General features: G+C 42.1%; 2 protein-coding genes across 10 annotated transcripts in view; one reads left to right on the forward strand and one right to left on the reverse strand.

Annotated features, from left to right (window-relative positions):
• The window catches only part of DCTN1 (dynactin subunit 1), a 246862-nt gene that overhangs the window by 198916 nt on the left and 26964 nt on the right, over positions 1 to 20982 (forward strand). The gene's annotated exons all lie outside the window — the stretch shown is intronic.
• Positions 1 to 20982, reverse strand: part of LOC130295393 (disintegrin and metalloproteinase domain-containing protein 19-like) — a 73342-nt gene that overhangs the window by 52281 nt on the left and 79 nt on the right. Inside the window, exon 2 of one of the 2 annotated variants that reach the window (XM_056546212.1) lies at positions 16424 to 16503. In XM_056546212.1, the coding sequence (XP_056402187.1) occupies positions 16424 to 16503 (80 nt within the window). Of the gene's footprint in view, positions 1 to 16423; positions 17281 to 20982 lie in introns of those variants that run through there. The other variant, XM_056546121.1, reaches the window with a different exon arrangement.

Here is a 20982-nt window from a genome sequence, read left to right on the forward strand (position 1 = left end):
AACATAAAATTTTCGGTTCGCGAACCGCGAACGCAAACTTCCGCAAAAGTTTGCGAACCAGGCGAACCGCCATTGACTTCAATGGGCAGGTGAATTTTAAAACCCACGGGACTCTTTCTTGGCACCATAGTGATTTAAAAGTTGTTTCAAGGGGACTAATACCTGGACTGTGGCGTGCCGGAGTGGGATCCATGGCAAAACTCCCATGGAAAATTACATAGTTGATGCAGAGTCTGGTGATTTATGCCCTTTATGGATTAAAACCAAACATTCCTAAATGGTTTGGAATAACGTGCTTTAGCCCCCTTTAGGCAGCACATAGAGCCCCCCTTTAGGCATCACATAGTTAGATCCCCCCTTTAGGCAGCACATAGTTAGATCCCCCCTTTAGGCAGCACATAGATTCCCCCATATTAGGCAGCACATAGTTAGAGCCCCACTTTAGGCAGCACATAGTTAGAGCCCCACTTTAGGCACCACATAGTTAGAGCCCCACTTTAGGCAGCACAAAGAGCCCCCTTTAGGCAGCACATAGATTCCCCCATGTTAGGCAGCACATAGTTAGAGCTCCCCTTTAGGCAGCAGGGTTCCTCCAGCTGTTGCAAAATACACGGACTGATATCTTTCAGCCCTTTTAATACTGTAGTTAGTTGCTTGAAGGAACTTAGTTTTATACTGGAGTGCCCATTTAACCAGTGGTTCCCGCCCAACCATGGTGCCTCCAGCTGTTGCAAGACACACAGACTGATATTTGAGCCCTAAAAAGGGCTTTTTTGGGTGCTGTCCTTAGAGCAGACGTTTGACTAGTGCTTTAGGAGTAAACTGGACCCTGAATACACCACCTAGCAGCAACCTAGCTATCGCTTTCCCTATTACAGCAGGAGCAGCTTCTCTGTCCCTCCACTTTCTAAGCCTGTGTAACCGAAAGAAACTTTCCTCAAGGGCTCAAAAATAGAATAATGTTATATAGGTAGGGTAGGGGATTTATTATTCACTGAAAGAGCAACTAAAACAACAACCTACAGGTGTGGAAGACCACACAATAAAATGGTGAATATACCCCAGTTAAAAATAATTTATAACAAGTATAATCATGTATAAAAGTGATTTTATTGAAATATATAGTTTAAAAAATACATATATGTATATCTGAAATCACAGAATCAATTCATAAACGGTAGTATAAAAGTAGAGGATATATAAAAGTATAAGTATAAAAGTATAAGGTGGATGCTGGGGTGAGAGAGCCTGTATGCCAATAAAATAGATAAAGAGATAAAATAGTTCTTTGAGAAGTCACAATGCTAGTAGTGAGCTGCAATTAATGATTATAAATAAGTAGATTGATAATAATAAATAAATTAATACCGGTGAGGCCATTGCGTGGTAATTTAATTCCACAAGTATTGCACACCTTTTTTTTGCACATATTTTGCACGACGCCCTTCCCCCCTTCTTCCCCTCACCTTGTGCATGCAACCCCTGCAGATATTAATTTATTTATTATTATCAATCTACTTATTTATAATCATTAATTGCAGCTCACTACTAGCATTGTGACTTCTCAAAGAACTATTTTATCTCTTTATCTATTTTATTGGCATACAGGCTCTCTCACCCCAGCATCCACCTTATACTTTTATACCTATACTTTTATATATCCTCTACTTTTATACTACCGTTTATGAATTGATTCTGTGATTTCAGATATACATATATGTATTTTTTAAACTATATATTTCAATAAAATCACTTTTATACATGATTATACTTGTTATAAATTATTTTTAACTGGGGTATATTCACCATTTTATTGTGTGGTCTTCCACACCTGTAGGTTGTTGTTCACTTCCTAAGCCTGCAGCATGCCGAATGAGGGTAAAATGGCGTCCGTGCAGGAGGTAGGAGGGTCTGGAAGGGAGGGACTGCTGCTGATTGGCTGTAATGTGTCTGCTGACTCTGACTCACAGGGTCAAAGTTTATCGCGATGTTAAAGTATAGGGGGCGGATCGAACTTCACATATGTTCGCCCTGCGATGCGAACGCGATCATGCTAAGTTCGCCGGGAACTGTTCGCGGGCGAACAATTCGTGACATCTCTACCCAGGATAGGAATCTGACCAGGATCAGAGTTTTAGCTGCTAACACTTCATATCTCCACTAGACCAGCACCACATCATAGGACACTGCAGTTCACTATCAGTGATAATGCCAACTTTCCTAAAGTCACCCACCAGCAGCCAATTGGTGAAGATTTTCTCAGCATCCTTCCCTGAATTGAACCAAATTAGACCTGTCCTGACCAGCACTACCTCTTACTACTGTGAGCTGGAGGCTGGGTCTTTGAAGCCTACAGTGAAACTGGTTGTTATGATCACGTTTGCCACTGTTCCTTTTTATACTTTATCACTGGTTTATTAGGCACCAAACACCACGGACAATGCCGCACACCAAACATCTCACGCTTGGAGTGCCCCGATGGTCAGAGACAACCGTTATACAGTCACCATCTCTGTGTAAGGTTCAATGACAAACAGGAAACCCCTTCCCCCAGCTGCCACAACCGCTTCATCCTCGGAGCACTTAGTAATGTGTGAGGAGTTTGTGGTTTACAAATTGACTCTACGAGCGCCGCAGCTATGTTCACACTTGATGGCCGACGCATGATATGTCATGATGGTTACCTGAAGTCATGTAAACTGCAGGGTGTGAATAGATATGAAACAATGGGGGGGGGGGGGGCTTTACCCTGCTTTACGGTAAGGTGTTAGATATAAAAGGTAAAAAATGAAATATAAAGGTCATACTGTAGCATGAGAAGGTGCTGTGTCACCTTCTTAACCGGCCACGATCAGAGCTTTGTGGTTAACACATCATGTCTCCTTTAGACCTGCACTCCACCATAGGACACTGCAGTTCACCATATGTGATACTTTCTGAAAGTCACCTGGACACACAAAGACTTCTCTTTTCTCCCACTTTTAGGTCCCCAGGCAGAAATTAATCACAAGGCTCCGCTCCTATATATCTTACCCCCAATCCAAAGTATAGGGCATAAGATGTCTGATCACAGGGGGGTCTGGACGCTGGGACTCCCTGCGTTCTCCGGGCTGGCACTGCGACATTCTGAACACGGAAGCTTGGGGCTTCAATGTTCATGACTCGACAGTCGTCACGCCCCCTCCCATAGACATGAATGGAGGGGGTGTGACAGATGCGGTAGCCCATCATCCCGCATGAAGCGGAGTTAGCTCCATGCAGCGGATTTCTGGGTGCAGCACTGGAGATCGTGGGGGGTTCCAGTGATCAGGATAGGATATTGGGGTTATATGGATGGGAGTGATGATAAATGGGGGCATCAGTGAAGAAGGAAGACGCCAACCTTCTCCTGGATCTTGGATTCTGACCATGAGCAGCATCCACTCACGACTAGTCACATGTGTAGTCGTGGTCCTTGTCTTGACTAAGATCTGAGAGGGGAAAAGGTGCTTATTACCATCCCGGAGGTCCTCGCCGGCAGATTCTACATCTGTGACCAAAATGGAAAGTCTATTATTTCTCCATGACTTCCAGCAATAATAATAATCTTCTCCTCAAACCATAGGGTAGTCGGGAGTGTTAATGATCGGTTACACTTCCTGTCACCGCGGCCGCTCAGATACTGGTGGTGTAAGGAGGTTTTCATATCTTAACCTCCGGTTGTCTGCAAAATCTTATAAATTCTAAAGAAATATATACTGTACATAATATATATATATATAGGACTCTCAGAAATCTGGATGACCTCTTTATGGGGAATGTAGTGGTGGGCCCCCGACAGAAGGGGGGGCCATAGATCAGTATAAGGGATCTATAGTCTTCTAGTAGCCGCGCCTTTAGATGCCTCCTCAGTGTTCCTCTCAGTGATGATAATAAACCTCTCATATCTCTGGAATGTGACGGCACAGAGGTCCTGGGGAATTGATATGAGCATTATATGGCGGTATGCCAGCTCTGGATTGTTTCCTATGCGGGTTCAGGCAGAGGATAAGTGACAGGAGGCTCTGCGGAGTAGATAACATCATAGGATCGAGGAATCATTCATGTGGATGCATGAAATGTATAGGGCACGTGGGACTATAGTGTACATCAGAGATATAGGCTGGGGGTGGGACCCTATATAGGTGTCATCAGATCTATAGTGACTCCTGGTGACCATATGACTGAAGTGATGGATCTATAGATTGAGGGGACAGGCTGGATCCTCCTATGGTGGATCCAGTGGATTAGGGTGATGGGGCTGAATTGTGATAGTGGGGATCCTTAGATTCAGGTAATGGGGTGGTATCCTGACTATATAGATCTATGTATTAAGGTAAAGGGATATATGTTGACATGATGGATCTATACAGTTTGGGGCCATGGATCCACAGATTGAGGTGAGGAGATAAATGGTGACAAGATGGACTCAGATGGCAGTAATGGAGATAAATGTTAAATTGATGGATCAATAGATATTTACACGACGGATCTATAGATTGAGGTGATATATATAGACATTGTGGTGATGGATCTATAGATTGAGGTGATGTATATGGACATTGTGGTGATGGATCTATAGATTGAGGTGATGTATATAGACATTGTGGTGATCTATAGATTGAGGTGATGTATATAGACATTGCGGTGATGATCTATAGATTGAGGTGATGTATATAGACATTGTGGTGATGATCTATAGATTGAGGTGATGTATATAGACATTGTGGTGATGATCTATAGATTGAGGTGATGTATATAGACATTGTGGTGATCTATAGATTGAAGTGATGTATATAGACATTGTGGTGATGGATCTATAGATTGAGGTGATGTATATAGACATTGTGGTGATGGATCTATAGATTGAGGTGATGTATATAGACATTGTGGTGATGGATCTATAGATTGAGGTGATGTATATAGACATTGTGGTGATGGATCTATAGATTGAGGTGATGTATATAGACATTGTGGTGATGGATCTATAGACTGAAGTGATGTATATAGACATTGTGGTGATGGATATATAGACATTGTGGTGATGGATATATAGATTGAGGTGATGTATATAGACATTGTGGTGATCTATAGATTGAGGTGATGTATATAGACATTGTGGTGATGGATCTATAGATTGAGGTGATGTATATAGACATTGTGGTGATGGATCTATAGATTGAGGTGATGTATATAGACATTGTGGTGATGGATCTATAGATTGAGGTGATGTATATAGACATTGTGGTGATGGATCTGTAGATTGAGGTGATGTATATAGACATTGTGGTGATGGATATATAGATTGAGGTGATGTATATAGACATTGTGGTGATGGATATATAGATTGAGGTGATGTATATAGACATTGTGGTGATGGATCTATAGATTGAGGTGATGTATATAGACATTGTGGTGATCTATAGATTGAGGTGATGTATATAGACATTCGGTGATGATCTATAGATTGAGGTGATGTATATAGACATTGCGGTGATGGATCTATAGATTGAGGTGATGTATATAGACATTGTGGTGACGGATCTATAGATTGAGGTGATGTATATAGACATTGTGGTGATGGATCTATAGATTGAAGTGATGTATATAGACATTGTGGTGATGGATCTATAGACTGAGGTGATGTATATAGACATTGAGGTGATGGATCTATAGATTGAGGTGATGTATATAGACATTGTGGTGATCTATAGATTGAGGTGATGTATATAGACATTGTGGTGATCTATAGATTGAGGTGATGTATATAGACATTGTGGTGATGGATCTATAGATTGAGGTGATGTATATAGACATTGTGGTGATCTATAGATTGAGGTGATGTATATAGACATTGTGGTGATGATCTATAGATTGAGGTGATGTATATAGACATTGTGGTGATGGATATATAGATTGAGGTGATGTATATAGACATTGTGGTGATGGATCTATAGATTGAGGTGATGTATATAGACATTGTGGTGATGGATATATAGATTGAGGTGATGTATATAGACATTGTGGTGATGGATCTATAGATTGAAGTGATGTATATAGACATTGTGGTGATCTATAGATTGAGGTGATGTATATAGACATTGTGGTGATCTATAGATTGAGGTGATGTATATAGACATTGTGGTGATGGATCTATAGATTGAGGTGATGTATATAGACATTGTGGTGATCTATAGATTGAGGTGATGTATATAGACATTGTGGTGATGATCTATAGATTGAGGTGATGTATATAGACATTGTGGTGATGGATCTATAGATTGAGGTGATGTATATAGACATTGCGGTGATGGATCTATAGATTGAGGTGATGTATATAGACATTGTGGTGACGGATCTATAGATTGAGGTGATGTATATAGACATTGTGGTGATGGATCTATAGACTGAGGTGATGTATATAGACATTGAGGTGATGGATCTATAGATTGAGGTGATGTATATAGACATTGTGGTGATGATCTATAGATTGAAGTGATGTATATAGACATTGTGGTGATCTATAGATTGAGGTGATGTATATAGACATTGTGGTGATGGATCTATAGATTGAAGTGATGTATATAGACATTGTGGTGATCTATAGATTGAGGTGATGTATATAGACATTGTGGTGATGGATCTATAGATTGAGGTGATGTATATAGACATTGTGGTGATGGATCTATACACTGAAGTGATGTATATAGACATTGTGGTGATGGATCTATAGATTGAAGTGATGTATATAGACATTGTGGTGATGGATCTATAGATTGAGGTGATGTATATAGACATTGTGGTGATGGATCTATAGACTGAGGTGATGTATATAGACATTGAGGTGATGGATCTATAGATTGAGGTGATGTATATAGACATTGTGGTGATGATCTATAGATTGAAGTGATGTATATAGACATTGTGGTGATCTATAGATTGAGGTGATGTATATAGACATTGTGGTGATGGATCTATAGATTGAGGTGATGTATATAGACATTGTGGTGATGGATCTATACACTGAAGTGATGTATATAGACATTGTGGTGATGGATCTATAGATTGAAGTGATGTATATAGACATTGTGGTGATGGATCTATAGATTGAGGTGATGTATATAGACATTGTGGTGATGATCTATAGATTGAAGTGATGTATATAGATATTGAGGTGATGGATCTATAGATTGAGGTGATGTATATAGACATTGTGGTGATCTATAGATTGAAGTGATGTATATAGACATTGTGGTGATGGATCTATAGATTGAGGTGATGTATATAGACATTGTGGTGATGGATCTATAGATTGAGGTGATGTATATGGACATTGTGGTGATGGATCTATAGATTGAAGTGATGTATATAGACATTGTGGTGATGGATCTATAGATTGAGGTGATATATATAGACATTGTGGTGATGGATCTATAGATTGAGGTGATGTATATAGACATTGTGGTGATGGATCTATAGACTGAGGTGATGTATATAGACATTGTGGTGATGGATCTATAGATTGAGGTGATGTATATAGACATTGTGGTGATGGATCTATAGATTGAGGTGATGTATATAGACATTGTGGTGATCTATAGATTGAAGTGATGTATATATACATTGTGGTGATGGATCTATAGATTGAGGTGATGTATATAGACATTGTGGTGATGGATCTATAGACTGAGGTGATGTATATAGACATTGTGGTGATCTATAGATTGAAGTGATGTATATAGACATTGTGGTGATGGATCTATAGATTGAGGTGATGTATATAGACATTGTGGTGATCTATAGATTGAGGTGATACATATAGACATTGTGGTGATGGATCTATAGATTGAGGTGATGTATATAGACATTGTGGTGATGGATCTATAGATTGAGGTGATGTATATAGACATTGTGGTGATGGATCTATACACTGAAGTGATATATAAGGACATCTCCTTCTCCGGAGGCTTCACCTCACACGCCATCCACTGGATGGAAATCAGGGTTTCCAGAAAATGTTCCAGTTACCCGGATATATTACTCTACTGTCCAGGAATTGCGCAGTGTGGTCCTAGAGAAGACATCTCCACAGCCGTGAAGGGTTAAGCCCCTGGGTTGTGTTCTGAGTCGTCCCGTAACAATGTTGGGCCTATTCCAGTGGTTTTCCCTCATATCGCTGTAATTTTTATAGCATTTGTAAGCTATTACTGGAGCGGCGCAGAACAGTCACTTCATTTCTCCAAATAAGGCGATCAGACATCTCAGATAATGTCCTTCACAATACATGTTCTCAGAGGCATGCTGGGAAGATACCAAGAAAGTGACATCACTACTGATGTATATAAATATATACTAAAGATATCCTACACTCACCAGACAGAGGCGTATACATAGTGTTACTACACTACTACTAGAGAACTGTCTATAGGGGGCAGTATTATAGTAGTTATATTCTTGTATATAGGAGCAGTATTATAGTAGTTATATTCTTGTACATAGGGGCAGTATTATAGTAGTTATATTCTTGTATATAGGAGCAGTATTATAGTAGTTATATTCCTGTATATAGGAGCAGTATTATAGTAGTTATATTCTTGTACATAGGAGCAGTATTATAGTAGTTATATTCTTGTACATAGGGGCAGTATTATAGTAGTTATATTCTTGTATATAGGGGCAGTATTATAGTAGTTATATTCCTGTATATAGGAGACAGTATTATAGTAGTTATATTCTTGTATATAGGAGCAGTATTATAGTAGTTATATTCTTGTATATAGGAGCAGTATTATAGTAGTTATATTCTTGTATATAGGAGCAGTATTATAGTAGTTATATTCTTGTATATAGGGGCAGTATTATAGTAGTTATATTCTTGTACATAGGGGCAGTATTATAGTAGTTATATTCTTGTATATAGGGGCAGTATTATAGTAGTTATATTCTTGTATATAGGAGCAGTATTATAGTAGTTATATTCTTGTATATAGGAGCAGTATTATAGTAGTTATATTCTTGTATATAGGAGCAGTATTATAGTAGTTATATTCCTGTATATAGGAGCAGTATTATAGTAGTTATATTCTTGTATATAGGAGGCAGTATTATAGTAGTTATATTCTTGTATATAGAGCAGTATTATAGTAGTTATATTCTTGTATATAGGAGGCAGTATTATAGTAGTTATATTCTTGTATATAGGAGCAGTATTATAGTAGTTATATTCTTGTATATAGGGGCAGTATTATAGTAGTTATATTCTTGTACATAGGGGCAGTATTATAGTAGTTATATTCTTGTATATAGGGGCAGTATTATAGTAGTTATATTCCTGTATATAGGAGCAGTATTATAGTAGTTATATTCTTGTATATAGGAGGCAGTATTATAGTAGTTATATTCTTGTATATAGAGCAGTATTATAGTAGTTATATTCTTGTATATAGGAGGCAGTATTATAGTAGTTATATTCTTGTATATAGGAGGCAGTATTATAGTAGTTATATTCTTGTATATAGGAGCAGTATTATAGTAGTTATATTCTTGTATATAGGAGCAGTATTATAGTAGTTATATTCTTGTATATAGGTGCAGTATTATAGTAGTTATATTCTTGTATATAGGAGGAAGTATTATAGTAGTTATATTCTTGTATATAGGAGACAGTATTATAGTAGTTATATTCTTGTATATAGGAGACGGTATTATAGTAGTTATATTCTTGTATATAGGAGTAGTATTATAGTATTTATATTCTTGTATATAGATCAGTATTATAGTAGTTATATTCTTGTATATAGGAGCAGTATTATAGTAGTTATATTCTTGTATATAGAGCAGTATTATAGTAGTTATATTCTTGTATATAGAGCAGTATTATAGTAGTTATATTCTTGTATATAGAGCAGTATTATAGTAGTTATATTCTTGTATATAGGAGCAGTATTATAGTAGTTATATTCTTGTATATAGGAGCAGTATTATAGTAGTTATATTCTTGTATAAAGGAGCAGTATTATAGTAGTTATATTCCTGTATATAGCAGTATTATAGTAGTTATATTCTTGTATATAGCAGTATTATAGTAGTTATATTCTTGTATATAGGAGGCAGTATTATAGTAGTTATATTCTTGTATATAGGAGCAGTATTATAGTAGTTATATTCTTGTATATAGGAGGCAGTATTATAGTAGTTATATTCTTGTATATAGAGCAGTATTATAGTAGTTATATTCTTGTATATAGGAGGCAGTATTATAGTAGTTATATTCTTGTATATAGGAGGCAGTATTATAGTAGTTATATTCTTGTATATAGGAGCAGTATTATAGTAGTTATATTCTTGTATATAGGAGCAGTATTATAGTAGTTATATTCTTGTATATAGGTGCAGTATTATAGTAGTTATATTCTTGTATATAGGAGGAAGTATTATAGTAGTTATATTCTTGTATATAGGAGACAGTATTATAGTAGTTATATTCTTGTATATAGGAGACGGTATTATAGTAGTTATATTCTTGTATATAGGAGTAGTATTATAGTATTTATATTCTTGTATATAGATCAGTATTATAGTAGTTATATTCTTGTATATAGAGCAGTATTATAGTAGTTATATTCTTGTATATAGAGCAGTATTATAGTAGTTATATTCTTGTATATAGATCAGTATTATAGTAGTTATATTCTTGTATATAGGAGCAGTATTATAGTAGTTATATTCTTGTATATAGGAGCAGTATTATAGTAGTTATATTCTTGTATATAGGAGCAGTATTATAGTAGTTATATTCTTGTATATAGGAGCAGTATTATAGTAGTTATATTCTTGTATAAAGGAGCAGTATTATAGTAGTTATATTCTTGTATATAGCAGTATTATAGTAGTTATATTCTTGTATATAGCAGTATTATAGTAGTTATATTCTTGTATATAGGAGGCAGTATTATAGTAGTTATATTCTTGTATATAGGAGCAGTATTATAGTAGTTATATTCTTGTATATAGGAGCAGTATTATAGTAGTTATATTCTTGTATATAGGAGCAGTATTATAGTAGTTATATTCTTGTATATAGGGAGCAGTATTATAGTAGTTATATTCTTGTATATAGGAGGCAGTATTATAGTAGTTATATTCTTGTATATAGGAGCAGTATTATAGTAGTTATATTCTTGTATATAGGAGCAGTATTATAGTAGTTATATTCTTGTATATAGGAGGCAGTATTATAGTAGTTATATGCTTGTATACAGAGGTCAGCATTATAGTGTTTTGTATAATGCAGTGACATGTTAGCAGGAAGGGTGTTGGCACCGCAGGGTAAGATTTGGGGTTTTCGGTAGTAGATACAGATATAATGTGATGGTTACAGGAAATAACATTGTATAAATAACAGATCAGAGCGGATGAGATGATCTGCAGAGATTTCTCTTCTATCAATCAGGGTGTATATCAGGCCATCTTTACAGCTCATCTAGAGACGTTTTGTTTTCCTCATGATGTGGTGTCCTCAGGGGGTACATACTATAAAGGTCATAGCTGTGAGGCATAGTGGGGGGGGGGGGGGGACAATTTAAGGTTGTTTGCACTTTAGGACTAATATAAAAGGGGGATTAAAGTAAGTGTGCCCTGAAGGGATGGAGGTGAGGATTGTCAGGACTGCCCAGGGATCAGCACCAGGGGGTCCCAGTTAAATGCTTTGCCCCGGGCCCCTCTACTGAATGTGTCCTATGAAAGTTTATTGGGAAATAAAGACAAATGATGCAAACGCTCACGTACAACTTCAAAGGCTTTTCCACTGTTTCCTCCCATGAGAACCAGGTGGAGGCCATGACAGACGGGAAGGGGCAGAAACATGTGCAACTCATCTTCTCACAGCCTCCACCGGGCAGAGACATCACTTCATGTCAACGCAACACGAAACAGAAGTAAAAGCCTGAATCATCAGTGAGATGGAAAGATCTGCAACGTTCCAATAATTGTAGATGAATCCAGTCTGGACAATGCTCTGTGAGCTAAACACCCTGGACTCCAGACTGATACATTGTAGCAAACTACCCTGTGCAGCTGCTGTTCACCATTTCACTGACAAGAAGAGGAATTTGTGAAAATGTTGGGGAATTAGAGACAAAGTTGAACAGAAAGTAGAAGTGGATGAATCTTAGTCCTGATCTGCAGGATTGTGCAGGAGTCAGAGCGACAAAAACAAGAGATGTTAGTAGTCCAGCGTCCTCCCCTCCCCCCCCTGCCAGAGACGAGACCCACAGAGACACGGGACCCACAGAGACACGGGACCCACAGAGACACGGGACCCACAGAGACACGGGACCCACAGAGACACGGGACCCACAGAGACACAGGACCCACAGAGACACAGGACCCACAGAGACACAGGACCCACAGAGACACAGGACCCACAGAGACACTGGACAAGACTCTCAGAGGGACAAGACTCTCAGAGGGACAAGACAAGACTCTCAGAGGGACAAGACCCACAGAGACACCGGACCCATAAAGACGAGACCCACAGAGAGATGAGACCCACAGAGACGGGACCCACAGAAATGGGACCCTCAAAGATTTGACCCACAGAGACAAGACCAACAGAGATGGGAACCTCAAAGATTTGACCCACAGAGACAACAGAGACGTGACCCACACATATGGGAACCTCAAACACTTGACCCATAGAGACTTGACCCACATATGGGGAGTCCACAGCAGTAAGTTATGGAGCTCAGAGGACTCCATAAGGGAAACTTAAAGAGGGATGCTAATCATGAAGACAGGCCGGGGACTCTTTGGTGGCCATACGTCTGGCCCCAGTTGTGGTCGTACATTCTCCTCGCTGTATCCACCAACCGACCGTGAGAACCAAGCGACACGTCCGCCCCTCAGACAGACCCCGAATCAGGACATAATGATTTCCATCCAACCTGAGGAAGTGGAGGATCCGATTACAGTCACTGACAGAAGACCGAGCAGATGTGAGAGCAGGAGACGGGAGATCATGGCCAAGGGCGGACACATGGAGGGTGTTATCCGGGGGTACAGGGGGTTACTGACAGCAAAGATACCCTCAGGGGCCCCTTTATATCACTGCCTGGGAAATAGATATGGGGGATGTTAGTGGAGTCTTCATGCCTTACACTGCTCACTCATCCTATACCCCAAGTGTCATCATCCTGTACCCCAAGAGTCATCATCCTGTACCCCAAGTGTCATCATCATCATCATCCTGTACCCCAAGTGTCATCATCCTGTACCCCAAGAGTCATCATCCTGTACCCCAAGAGTCATCATCCTGTACCCCAAGTGTCATCATCCTGTACCCCAAGAGTCATCATCCTGTACCCCAAGAGTCATCATCCTGTACCCCAAGTGTCATCATCCTGTACCCCAAGTGTCATCATCCTGTACCCCAAGTGTCACCATCCTGTACCCCAAGTGTCACCATCCTGTACCCCAAGTGTCACCATCCTGTACCCCAAGAGTCATCATCCTGTACCCCAAGAGTCATCATCCTGTACCCCAAGAGTCATCATCCTGTACCCCAAGTGTTATCCTGTACCCCAAGAGTCATCATCCTGTACCCCAAGTGTCATCATCCTGTACCCCAAGTGTCATCATCCTGTACCCCAAGTGTCATCATCATCATCCTGTACCCCAAGTGTCATTATCCTGTACCCCAAGTGTCATCATCCTGTACCCCAAGTGTCATCATCCTGTACCCCAAGTGTCATCATCCTGTATCCCAAGTGTCATCATCCTGTACCCCAAGTGTCATCATCCTGTACCCCAAGTGTTATCATCCTGTACCCCAAGTGTCATCATCATCATCCTGTACCCCAAGTGTCATCATTCTGTACCCCAAGTGTTATCATCCTGTACCCCAAGTGTTATTATCCTGTACCCCAAGTGTAATCATCCTGTACCCCAAGTGTCATTATCCTGTACCCCAAATGTCATTATCCTGTACCCAAAGTGTCATCATTCTGTACCCCAACAGTTATCATGTACCCCAAGTGTCATCATCGTGTACCCAAGTGTCATCATCCTGTACCCCAAGCGTCATCCTTCTGTACCTCAAGTGTCATCATCCTGTACCCAAAGTGTCATCATCCTGTACCCCAAGTGTCGTCATCATTATCATCTTGTACCCCAAGTGTCATTATCCTGTACCCCAAGTGTCATTATCATCCTGTACCCAGAGTTTTATGATCCTGTACCCCAAGTGTCATCATCCTGTACCCCAAGTGTCATCATCCTGTACCCCAAGTGTCATCATCCTGTACCCCAAGTATTATCATCCTGTACCCCAAGTGTCATCATCCTGTACCCCAAGTGTCATCATCCTGTACCCCAAGTGTTATCCTGTACCCCAAGTGTCATCATCCTGTACCCCAAGTGTCATCATCCTGTACCCCAAGTATCATCCTGTACCCCAAGTATCATTATCATCCTGTACCCCAAGTGTTATCATCCTGTACCCCAAGTGTTATCATCCTGTACCCCAAGTGTTATCATCCTGTACCCCAAGTGTCATCATCCTGTACCCCAAGTGTTATTATCCTGTACCCCAAGTGTCATCATCCTGTACCCCAAGTGTTATCATCCTGTACCCCAAGTGTTATCATCCTGTACCCCAAGTGTTATCATCCTGTACCCCAAGTGTCATCATCCTGTACCCCAAGTGTTATCATCCTGTACCCCAAGTGTTATCATCCTGTACCCCGAGTGTTATCATCCTGTACCCCGAGTGTTATCATCCTGTACCCTACAGGCCATTTCTATGGAGTTCCTTATTGCACACAGTCAGTGTATGGTTATATGCTCGGGGTAATGTCGGGGTATCTATATCAGTGGGGGGGCAGGGATATATTCCCAGATCTCTTACAATAACAGTCCGCTCCCGCCATCACGCTCAGCACGCTCTGTTTATCTGGGCGATCGGCAGAACAAAGGGGGGAGATTTATCAAAACCTGTTCAAAGGATAAGTTGCCCAGTTGCCCATAGCAACCAATCAGATTGCTGCTTTCATTTTCAACAAGGCCTCTGCAAAATGAAAGCAGCGATCTGATTGGTTGCTATGGGCAACTGGGCAACTTTTCCTCTGGACAAGTTTTGATGAATCTCCCACAAAGGGCGTAAAACAATACAAAAGTGTGACCCCGGGATACGCGTCGGGTACAGCTATGTACATGGCCTAAAAGACCAAACTCCTTGTCGCCCATAGCAACCAATCACAGCACTAAATCAGGATATGGCCAAGTATCGGAGGAACGTCTGCCATAATAAACAACCAGATCAGGGTGGGGGGAGGGGAGGGAAGACGTTCCTGCAGAGATAACAGGATTACACTGTGAGGCAGAGCAGACATCATGGATCCGCACATGGTCGGACGGGACCATCAATCCGCTGCCAGACATGGGTCTGGAAAGAAGTATGAATAGGGTTGAACCCTTTCCAAAATCTAACATCGGGGGAAGTTACGAGGTCTACAAACTGCCGACCTCCAGCTTTTGCAAAACTACAACTCCCAGCATGCCCGGACAGCCTATGGCTGTCCGGGCATGCTGGGAGTTGTAGTTTCGCAAACAACTGGAAGTCCTATCTACATCTGAGAGGAGGGTTTGGAGATCCAAAGGCGAATGTGAAGACGTTGCGATGTGTAGACGGGCGCGGCCCATGGGGGAGATTTGTCAAAACCCGTGCTAAGGAAAAGTTGCCCAGTTGCCCATAGCAACCAATCAGATCGCTTCTTTCACTTCGCAGAGGCCTTGTTAAAAATGAAAGAAGCGATCTGATTGGTTGCTATGGGAAACTTTTTGTGTTTATTCGGTTTCAAGCCTCTCGATGATGTCACGGCTGTTAACCTTTCGCCCCCCCCCCCTGGTCTCTTATATAAGGGAGCGCCCAGGCCCTTTCTTCACGTTCCAGACTCCTGGGAGGCAGCAGGACACCTCTCAGAGTTTGTGTCATTTGGACTGCATCTTCATTATCGGCGCCAAAACTGGGGCACCCCAAGAGGGGGGCCACGGCAGCTCAGATAAGGAGGATAGCCTACAATGCATCAGTGAAGAGCCCATTACCCCGTATAACTTGTGACCCCTATAGCGCGGCAGGATGGAGAGGGTTAAATCGCGCATTGGTTTTCTGTTCCCTAAATGCGACGGTGGACTAAACATGGCGGCAACAAAGTCCACGCGCCCTGCGCATCACACCCGGCAGGTTCCTCTTTGTGACCTCCGCCGTCCTCAGCTGTGTTCTTCAAGAACACCGGAACAAACAAAAACCCGGCATGGACGATGCCCGCCATTTTTCTTCTTCAGTGCAAAATGAGAAAATACTATGCAAAAAAGTATATGTGTGAATGAAGCCTTAGACTCCAGGTACCTTGTCATGTGCGCCCAGTGACCTCCGCGTCCGTCCCTTCAGCAGCCATCGCGCCGTCACCGCCTCGCCCTGCGTCTCCCCTGACAAAGGAATACAGAATATTAAGGGGGTTAATACCATCCAATGACACGGTCATCTCTCACAGTAACTTCTGCTTGAGACTAAAGTAAGGAATAACAGCAGAAGAGTGAGTGCAGTTCTGGAGGATAAGACATGATGTAAGAGCAGAATAGTGAGTGCAGCTCTGGAGGATAAGACATGATGTAAGAGCAGAATAGTGAGTGCAGTTCTGGAGGTGACCTGAGGATAAGACTTGATGTAACAGCAGAATAGTGAGTGCAGCTCTTGAGGTGACTGGTGTATAAGACATAATGTAAGAGCAGAATAGTGAGTACAGCTCTGGAGGCTAACACAGGATGTAAGAGCAGAATAGTGAGTGCAGCTCTGGAGGCTAACACAGGATGTAAGAGCAGAATAGTGAGTGCAGCTCTGGAGGATAACACATGATGTAAGAGCAGAATGGTGAGTGCAGTTCTGGAGGTGACCTGAGGATAAGACTTGATGTAACAGCAGAATACTGAGTGCAGCTCTGGAGGTGACCTGAGGATAAGACTTGATGTAACAGCAGAATAGTGAGTGCAGCTCTTGAGGTGACTGGTGTATAAGAGATAATGTAAGAGCAAAATAGTGAGTGCAGCTCTGGAGGATAACACATGATGTAAGCAGAATAGTGAGTGCAGCTCTGGAGGATAACACATGATGTAAGAGCAGAATGGTGAGTGCAGCTCTGGAGGTGACCTGAGGATAAGACTTGATGTAACAGCAGAATAGTGAGTGCAGCTCTGGAGGATAACACATGATGTTAGAGCAGAATAGTGAGTGCAGCTCTGGAGAATAACACATGATGTAACAGCAGAATAGTGAGTGCAGCTCTGGGGGATAAGACATGATATAACAGCAGAATAGTGAGTGCAGCTCTGGAGGATAACACATGATGTAACAGCAGAATAGTGAGTGCAGCTCTGGGGGATAAGACATGATGTAACAGCAGAATAGTGAGTGCAGCTCTGGAGGATAACACATGATGTTAGAGCAGAATAGTGAGTGCAGCTCTGGAGGATAAGACATGATGTAACAGCAGAATAGTGAGTGCAGCTCTGGAGGATAACACATGATGTTAGAGCAGAATAGTGAGTGCAGCTCTGGAGGATAACACATGATGTTAGAGCAGAATAGTGAGTGCAGCTCTGGAGGATAACACATGATGTTAGAGCAGAATAGTGAGTGCAGCTCTGGAGGATAACACATGATGTTAGAGCAGAATAGTGAGTGCAGTGGAGGATGAGGCCGGATCTGATGACTATGGCAGGTGCCGGCAGGATGCAGCTGTCTCTTGTTTTTTGGGGTTATAGGAAGATGTAGATTCCATAGAGGAACCGCCTGGTGTCCGGCGCTGACAGCTTTATTTACTCCTCAGATTAACCCTTCCGGTGCCGAATGCACCAATATAAACATCTACCCCGGTGCGGTAATGCCTGGCGGATGTGTATGGTGTCAGATCATGGTGGGAATGTCTATGGGGATGTGTATGGGGTGAAGTCTACAGCTGGGAGGTCTCTGGGTCACCGCCATAGGGCCGCTCCAGTGCACACCACCAAAAACAGCCAAGGATAAAGGGTTAATGATCGAAACCTCTATCCGGTGAATGAGCAGGAACACCCAACACCTATATAACCACATATAGGTTACTGACGAGAAGTGTCACCAACACAGGAAGAACAACGTGGGTGACAGGTCCACGTGCAAGACGAATATTATCACCCCAAATACCATCACCCCCCAAATACCACCACCCGCCAAATACCATCACCCCCCAAATACCACCACCCGCCAAATACCATCAGCCCCAAATACCATCACCCCCCAAATACCATCACGCCAAATACCACCACCCGCCAAATACCATCACCCCCAAATACCATCACGCCAAATACCATCACCCCCCAAATACCATCACGCCAAATACCATCACCCCCCAAATACCACCACCCGCCAAATACCATCACCCCCCAAATACCATCACACCAAATACCTTCACCCTCCAAATACCATCACCTGCCAAATACCTTCACACCCCAAATACCTTCACCCTCCAAATACCATCACCCTAAATACCATCACCCCAAATACCATCACCTGCCAAATACCTTCACACGCCAAATACCTTCACACCCCAAATACCATCACACCAAATACCATCACCCCCCAAATACCTTCACCCCAAATACCTTCACCCCCCAAATACCTTCACCCCCCAAATACCTTCACCCCCCAAATACCTTCACCCCCCAAATACCTTCACCCCCCAAATACCATCACCCCCCAAATACCATCACCCCCCAAATACCTTCACCCTCCAAATACCATCACCCTCCAAATACCATCACCATCAAATACCATCACCATCCAAATACCATCACCCCCCAAATATCATCACCCTCCAAATACCATCACGCCAAATACCATCACCCCCCAAATACCATCACCCCCCAAATATCATCACCCTCCAAATACCATCACGCCAAATACCACCACCCCCAAATACCATCACCCCCCAAATACCATCACCCTCCAAATACCATCACCACCCCCAAATACCACCACCCGCCAAATACCACCACCCCCAAATACCATCACTCTCCAAATACCATCACCCCCCAAATACCATCACCCACCAAATACCATCACCCACCAAATACCATCACCCCCCAAATACCATCACCCTCCAAATACCTTCACCCCCCAAATACCATCACCCCCCAAATATCATCACCCTCCAAATACCATCACGCCAAATACCACCCCCCCCAAATACCATCACCCTCCAAATACCATCACCCTCCAAATACCATCACCCCCAAATACCATCACCCCCCAAATACCATCACCCGCCAAATACCACCACCCGCCAAATACCACCCCCCGCCAAATACCACCACCCGCCAAATACCACCACCCCCCAAATACCATCACCCTCCAAATACCATCACCCCCAAACACTATGACTCTCCAAATACCATCACCCTTCAAATACCATCACCCCCAAATACCACCACCCGCCAAATACCATCACCCTCCAAATACCATCACCCCCCAAACACTATCACCCACCCCCACCCTATCACCCCCCACATACTATCACTCCCCCCCCACTACCACCCCATCAGGTACATGTCTGCCTCACGCTCTCGGTCACCCTAGGGGACATGTGTTGGTGTCGCACAGATCTACACGAGTCCTGACTGATCAGACTTCACCGTAACATGACGCCGGCCCCGCGACCGCCAACACGCGGCACCTGTTGTGGTGCAGAAAATAATCCCCATATTGTTAGAGGCGGCGGGGGCTCGGACACTGCTCACAGCCCCCACAGGAAAGACTTCACGGTCAGGAGGGTTAGGCCTGATTGTGGCCCAAATAACACAACCTGGTTTTATAGGCTCAGTCATAAGAGCAGTGGGCTGGATCTGGTAAAGCATGGCGGAAGAACACCGCAGCCAGTGGTTTCCAATCAGTGTGCCTCCAGCTGTTGCAAAGCTAGAACTCCCAGCAGGAAAGCGGTAGGTTTTAACGAAGTTACCTTAAAGTTTGCCTACCCAGAACGAGGGAGGACGACCCTCTGTATATACATATATATATACACACACACACATCTATCAGTGTTTCCCAACCAATGTGCCTCCAGCTGTTGCGAAACTACAACTCCCAGCAGGAAAGCGGTAGGATTTAACGAAATTACCTTAAAGTTTGCCGACCCAGAACGAGGGAGGACAACCCTCTTTATATATATATGTATATATATATATATATATATATATATATATATATATACACACACCTATCAGTGTTTCCCAACCAATGTACCTCCAGCTGTTGCGAAACTACAACTCCCAGCAAGAAAGTGGTAGGTTTTAACGAAGTTACCTTAAAGTTTACCGATCCAGAATGGAGGAGGATGACCCTCTATATATATATATATATATATATATATATATATATATATACACACACACACACACCTATCAGTGTTTCCCAACCAGTGTGCCTCCAGCTGTTGCGAAACTACAACTCCCAGCAAGAAAGCAGTAGGTTTTAGCGAAGTTACCTTAAAGTGTACCGATCCAGAATGGAGGAGGATGACCCTCTATATATATATATATATATATATATATATACACACACACACACCTATCAGTGTTTCCCAACCAATGTGCCTCCAGCTGTTGTGAAACTACAACTCCCAGCAAGAAAGCAGTAGGTTTTAGCGAAGTTACCTTAAAGTTTACCGATCCAGAATGGAGGAGGATGACCCTATATATATATATATATATATATATATATATATATATACACACACACACCTATCAGTGTTTCCCAACCAGTGTGCCTCCAGCTATTGCGAAACTACAACTCCCATCATGCCCGGACAGCCGAAGGCTGTCCGGACATGCTGGGGGTTGTAGTTTTGCAACAGCTGGAGGCTCCCTGGTTGGGAAACA

This window comes from Hyla sarda, chromosome 1 (assembly GCF_029499605.1).
Source record: "Hyla sarda isolate aHylSar1 chromosome 1, aHylSar1.hap1, whole genome shotgun sequence".
In the NCBI taxonomy this organism is placed as follows: Eukaryota; Metazoa; Chordata; class Amphibia; order Anura; family Hylidae; genus Hyla; species Hyla sarda.